This window comes from Nicotiana tabacum, chromosome 19, assembly GCF_000715075.1.
Source record: "Nicotiana tabacum cultivar K326 chromosome 19, ASM71507v2, whole genome shotgun sequence".
NCBI classification, from domain to species: domain Eukaryota; kingdom Viridiplantae; phylum Streptophyta; class Magnoliopsida; order Solanales; family Solanaceae; genus Nicotiana; species Nicotiana tabacum.
The window spans coordinates 143,112,780-143,119,333 of NC_134098.1; the positions used below are offsets into that span (position 1 = coordinate 143,112,780).

The window sequence follows — 6,554 nt, forward strand, 5'->3', positions numbered from 1 at the left end:
TACATATTTTACCCATTAACCTTGTACTCAAATCCCTCTTACACACTTGTTAAATATGAAAATAGTATTACACCTCAAAACTTTTAAAAGTGTATCAATTATACACCTCTTTTGCTATATGTCACACGCGTGTATTACACATAAACGAGGTGCATGAAAACCAAAAAATTCATTTGAAATTAAGTTTTTTTTCCTTTTAAAACTATTTTCCTTTTTAATTAAGGAAAAAAATATAACACGTCTTCTTCCCCAAACCCAAACCCCAGTCCCCCTCCCCCCCCCAACACACATTTCATCTTCTTCCCCAACCCCATCCTAGTTTTGTCTACCCCTTCATTTTTCGCCTCTCCAACCCCATGACTAAGAATAAAAAGAAGAAGAAGAAGAAAAGATGAGCTATTGGGTCTTGTAAAAATCACCATTATTGACCTTTTAATAAAGCTTGAAAATTTAATCGGGTCTTGTTGATTTTTGTGTTCCATGACCTAAAAAATTAGTTTGAATTCGTGATTATTGTTGAGTAAACATTTACTAAAAATATGCTGAAAATTTGGTGATTAATTTTGATGAAATTCAGAAAACACCATTAACAAATTTGAAGCTTTGGTTTTGAGCTTGAATTTGAAATTTGTATAAGGATTTGTGATGAATGTTATTAAAACTTATTAAAAATCGGCAAAGAGTTGAATCTATAGTTAGGGAAGAAGGTGCTTGTGGTGGAAGGGTTGGTGGTAGTATGGTGGTGGTGGAGAAGATGATGGGGTTGGAAAGATGAGGAGGGACAGGGTTTTTTCTTTTCTGTATTTTTTTCTTTGGGAAGATGAGGAGGGGGGAAGTGATTTTTTTTCTCGATTTATGACACGTGTCAGATGCTGACTGGTGCGTGTAATAGCAATCTTTAAGCAGATGTGGTCAAACACTGAAGTGGTGTGTAATTGACACACCTTTAAAAGTTTTAATGTGTAATATTATTCACGTATTTAATAGGTGTATAAGAGAAATTTGGGAAAAAGATCTACGGGTAAAGTATGTATTTTGGCTAATAGGTATCGTTATTGAGACATAAGTGTACAGATGAATTCAACAAATTAACTGGGGCAATGTGACCCGATCGATCAGTCGGGTAAATGAAATAGCTGAGACTTGAGAGCCATGATGTAGATGTGGGAGTAGTTCTAGGGGTAAAGAAAATATAAGATGTTTAGGCCCATTTACTATGCAAGAAGGACATTAAATGATGCTCAAGTCAACTATGCCACTACTGAGAAAGAGTTCTTTGATGTGGTATTTGCTTTTGACAAGTTTAGATCATACCTATATATATATGTATGTATGTATGTATGTAAGAAATCATCTTTCAAGCTACGCATTAATATTATGAGATTTTACACAAATAGCCCGTCGAATTAATTTTTTTCTTTTTTTAGTCGGTATACATAGATTATATAAAATTATACACATATTATATAGATTATACATATATTATATATCTGCCGGCTATTTTTAGTTTAAGTGGTTGGGTGAGCTGCTATTTGGACTAATACTTCTAATATTATAGCACTATTCTAATGGCCATCACTGTTGAAGGAGTGTGTGTGTGTCAGAGGTGTAAAGTAGATTGTAGTGTTGCATTTCAAAGTACTTTTGGTTACAAGACAAATGATTGAGTCAACACTGAACGTATGTATTTTATAAATTACTATTAGATTGAGTCAATACTGAACGAAAGTCTTTAGACTCGTAAGATGAATTCACTAAGTTATCCAAAGATGAAATTAGTATTAATTAGTAGTAGTTGATTTTGACATTAATTTAAGGCTTTTATTTTCTTTACTTGAAAATTCTAGTTTCTCTATACATTTCTTGTTTTTAAATTGAAGAATTTGTGTGTTTTCTACGCCAAATGTATTCTTTTCAATGGAATATTATTCTTGTTCATTTTTAATTTCATAATTTTTACATTGAAATCAAATACTACTTCTAATAAATAAAATTAAAAAAAAAAACTCAAAAAGAAAGAAATCAAGGCGGACTAGTCATCAAAGGCCAACGCTTACAGTCCAGTGATATCGTCGTACCCTTTTAACATATTTTACGATCGATTAAAAATAATTATAATTTCTATTTAAATATATGAAAATTATACATTGATTATATATAAAAATATATTTATTATATGGTAAAATCGTCAAGCAGATAAAGCTTTTACTAAAAAGCTTTAACTTTAGCCAATGAAATTGCTCAATAGTACATGAAGGCCACGTTGCGTCCATATCAGAATTAAGTGTCAAATTAGCTGAACGAATAACAAAACTACCCTCAAGTTACTTTCTTATTTCAGCAATCATACACGACGACGAAGAGGAGCTTCGATTAATATAAGTAGAAATAATGGATAAACAACTCTATTAGTCAATATATTCTTGGCAAGAATTAAACAAACGGACAAACTTATTATCAATTAAATTATTATTATGTGAGAATTTTTCTCCGCAACACCTGCTAATGACGCCTAAAAATTTCTCAATATAGGACACAAAATTCAATATGAAACCTAAATAATAATATGCTACATTTAATTTTAAGAACCATTAGATAAGCAAAAATGGATTATTCAGAATAATCATATTAAAGATAACATTACAAATAAGGATCATGAATATATACGGAGTAATTATTAAAGAAAAAAATCACAGAATTTTTGTGAATTGTCTATGAGAAAAGATATACTGTATTTAAAAGTCAGCTCACAGAAATTTTCTTATTCAAACCATAATCAAGTCCAAAAAAAAGAATTTCAAACCAAATCAAACCAGAGACATGTTAACTTTTTATTTCATTTGATTTTTCGATTCAGGAAAAAAAAAATAACAAATACTATGAGGATTGCCGCCTTAGTAATTTACTCTGTTTCCTCCACGTCTCGTCACCACATTGAGTAGGAAAAATGCACCTGATAGGAAATTAGCTCACCATTCTCCCTCATGGCGCGTGGGCTCACCCCCACTTGAATCTGAACACTGTTACTCTATCGGATGCAACTATTGGAACCGACAATTACCTTCACATGAGAGTTACAAACCTATAATGTTCATTCTGTGGCTCTTCATGTATGAGTTTTCTCCATTGGTTATAGTCATGGTACCATCACATTGTGCGTATATTCGTTACATATATAACTGGATAAATAATCAAAAACTCCAACCTTATCTTCACATTTGTTGCTTATAAAAAGGGAGATAAGCCATTAACATAAAGGGCAAAAGAGCACAATATGGTTGGAAAAATGAGAGATAGCTCAGCTTCACCAAATGGTTCATTTACTAGTGCCATGACACTAAATGAAGAGAGGATAACCTATGTTCCCAGGCGTTACATTCTTCCCCCATCCTTACGCCCCGAGCGAACCCTGTGTGACACATGCTTGCCCGTTGTGGATCTATCCTTTCTGCAACACCCTCTTCTTCGGCCTCAGATAATCCAGCAAGTACACCTGGCTTGCAAGGAACTAGGTTTCTTCCAGGTACCCTACTTGTCGTGTTACGTCCATGTCACCTGCAATCACGCACTAAAATAAGATAGTCTTGCCCTATTTATTTACTTCAGTATACATAAAGTTCCTCAAGATAGGATCCAGTGAATAATATTCACACACCAAGTAAAAAGATGTTAGATCATCCGCATATAGAAAAAGCATTTGCAAATCAAGAAGAAGAAAGAACTTCATGTCATGCACATGGTAGGGTTCTAGGCTTCAACTCCTCTGTCTTCTCTCTTCCCTTTATTTTCAAATTTTTTAAAACAAGTGTCCAAGAATTCAGCTACTTTAGGTTGTCTAACAGGAAGGAAATACAACATCCTTCATAATTTCAACCTGAACATTAAATAACAACATGCATGTGATAAATGACTTTGCAGGTAGTTAACCATGGAATCCCATTGTCAGTCATGAAAGATGCCATAGATGCTGCGAGCGAATTCTTCGATTTACCAACTGAAGAGAAAAAGCATCTCTTGTCTTCAAATGTTCATGAACCCATAAGATATGGTACTAGTCTAAATCATGTCAAAGACAAAGTACACTTTTGGAGAGACTTCCTCAAGCACTACGCTAATCCAATCTCAACTTGGATTGACCTGTGGCCATCAAATCCCACATGTTACAAGTAAGTCTCTCATTTTCCTTTGCAATATGCTTTTGCTATCTTATAGATGCATATTCTTACTGTTCAAGAACGATATAATTTTTTCAAGTGCCTAAAGCAGCTTATCATGCAGGGAGAAAATGGGAAATTACACAAAGGCAGCGCAAAAGTTGCAAGAAGAACTCATGGAAGTGATATTTGAGAGCTTAGGACTAAACCCTAGTTACTTACATGAAGACATTGCAGAAGGCTCTCAGGTCATGGCCGTTAATTGCTATCCAGCATGTCCTGAGCCAGATCTTACACTGGGATTGCCACCACACACAGATTATGGTATGCTATCCATCATTCTTCAAAATCATCAGGGCTTGCAAATCATGGACCGAGATGAAAAGTGGCATGCAGTTCCAGTCATTGAAGGAGCTCTCATTGTTCAGCTGGGAGATCACATGGAAGTATTGAGCAATGGCAGATACAAAAGCGTTCTCCACCGAGCAGCAGTTAACTCAGAACAAAAGCGCATTTCAATTGCCAGCCTTCATAGTCTAGCTTTAGGTAAAAAAGTTAGACCTGCACCAGACCTTGTCAATGAACAACATATCTTGTCCTACAATGAAGGAAGTTTCAGTGATTTCCTTGACTTCATTTCTCAAGAAGATATCATCAAAGGAAAGTACATAGACAAACTAAAAATAAAGTCATGATGATTATGGTCCCTGAGAGAGCATATGTGAAATCTCTTCTTCACACTCAAACTCCATGCTGCACAACCTCTGTGTTTGTACTTGTTTAAATGCACAATCAAATTATCAGTACCTATTTTTCCTATGAGTCAATCTAATATCAATGGTGAGAGGCTCTTCATTCTTCACGTAAGAGACCTCACTGTGACAAATAAATTATGGGACAAAGTTTACCAGTCTATTTATTTTTAAGTAGGATTCTCGCGAGAGGCTTTTCATTCTTCGCGACGGAAGTTTGACTGCAAGTTCAAGTTCCATAAGTCTGGCATGTCAATTGATGAGTCTTTAACCATAGAAAACTGTTTATCAGGGTGATCTCGCTAAATTTCAGAGGTCCAAGCTGTCTATCACAATCTACTTTATCATTTCAAAACTCCTTTCAACTAATTAGACATTATGACAAATACATCTACAGTTTCTTAAACCAAATCGCTTCTTTTTACGTATAACTAGTTCCTTACTGCACTTAATGGAATAAATGATGCGGTCATCACCTTTGCTAATCAAGTTGATTAGTCGCTATATTTTCACACTATAAAAGGAAAATATCAGAATCCATTGTTAATGCTACTCTAAGTGCCTGCAATTTCTCTATCTTAATTTTTTTGGTTTTACTTACAAATAATTCTTTATACCACCAAATGGCATAAACGATTTAGTTATAAAAAAAAAAAGGGCAGCCCAGTGCACAAGGCATCCCGCGTTCACAAAGGCTACGGGAAGGGCCGCACTCCTAAGGGATATGATATAGACAACCTAATCTAATGCAAGCCGAAACCATGAGACAACTTTACCGTTGCTTCAAGGCTCCCATTCAAACGATTTAGTCATCATTAGTCCTAATTCAAGCTGATACTTCATGTACTTAATAGAGTGAAAGGTTATCTCCTTAGAAACTAAGTAAAAGTGCTAATATTACTTGACAACAATATTTTCTTCAATCTAAAAGATAAAAGAACCATAAATCCAGGATAGTGATATATATATATATATATATATATATATATATATATATATATATATATATATATATATATCTTAAGATGTATATATAGTATCTCTCTGTCTAATTTAGAAAATGGCATGTTATATGTTTTATCTATTCAGAAAAGTACAGAGAAAATTCTGATTTTCCTCCATTTTGGGACAATCAGATTCCCCCTGGATAATTTTGTGAACATCATAGTATAATCTCAACCATCGTGTTAACGATTTTGCAAAGAGAATAACGGGATAACTCTAGAAAGCTAAAACCATCAACTTATTCAGAAGCGCATTAATCATAAGTGAGTAAATTAAGTAGTTTTCTTCCTCATTGATTTAATTTCTAATTTCTTAGATATTGATCCCATAGTTCAGAACTTAGCTTATCATGCAATTTAACATTGTTAAACCTAATTTTCCAAGTGTATGCTCGCCGGTCATATTATTAACTTAGTAACTAAACCACTATGAGCTTGAATTTGCAGTTTAATGGCTCCATTTCAATTATAAACAGTGATTTTTTGCTTGATTTCCATGGAATCTCATATTATATGAATAGCAACAGTTAAAATTGCAGATATACATGAATCTAAGTATCATTAGTAAAGATTTAATTACAGGAAAAAAATAGAGAAAATTTCAACTGATTCTTGGGGGGAAAAGCGCGGGAAAAAAAATACTT

The 6,554-nt window shown here is 33.8% G+C and overlaps 1 protein-coding gene across 1 annotated transcript; it reads left to right on the top strand.

The window, feature by feature from the left end:
- Nucleotides 1–2,776: 2,776 nt before the first annotated feature.
- Nucleotides 2,777–5,816, top strand: LOC107820781 (flavanone 3-dioxygenase 3-like). Its single transcript, XM_016647125.2, has 3 exons — nt 2,777–3,523; nt 3,919–4,166; nt 4,279–5,816. The coding sequence occupies exons 1-3, from the start codon at nt 3,275–3,277 to the stop codon at nt 4,847–4,849; spliced, it is 1,068 nt and encodes a 355-aa protein (XP_016502611.1). The 5' UTR covers nt 2,777–3,274; the 3' UTR covers nt 4,850–5,816.
- The last annotated feature ends 738 nt before the right edge of the window (nt 5,817–6,554 follow it).

Excerpts from the sequence above, each read along its gene's own strand:
- LOC107820781 (XM_016647125.2), top strand. The coding sequence starts at position 3,275 with ATGGTTGGAAAAATGAGAGATAGCTCAGCTTCACCAAATGGTTCATTT. Across the intron at positions 3,524-3,918 it reads AGGAACTAGGTTTCTTCCAG|GTAGTTAACCATGGAATCCC; the intron begins GTACCCTACTTG and ends ATGACTTTGCAG. Across the intron at positions 4,167-4,278 it reads TCAAATCCCACATGTTACAA|GGAGAAAATGGGAAATTACA; the intron begins GTAAGTCTCTCA and ends CTTATCATGCAG.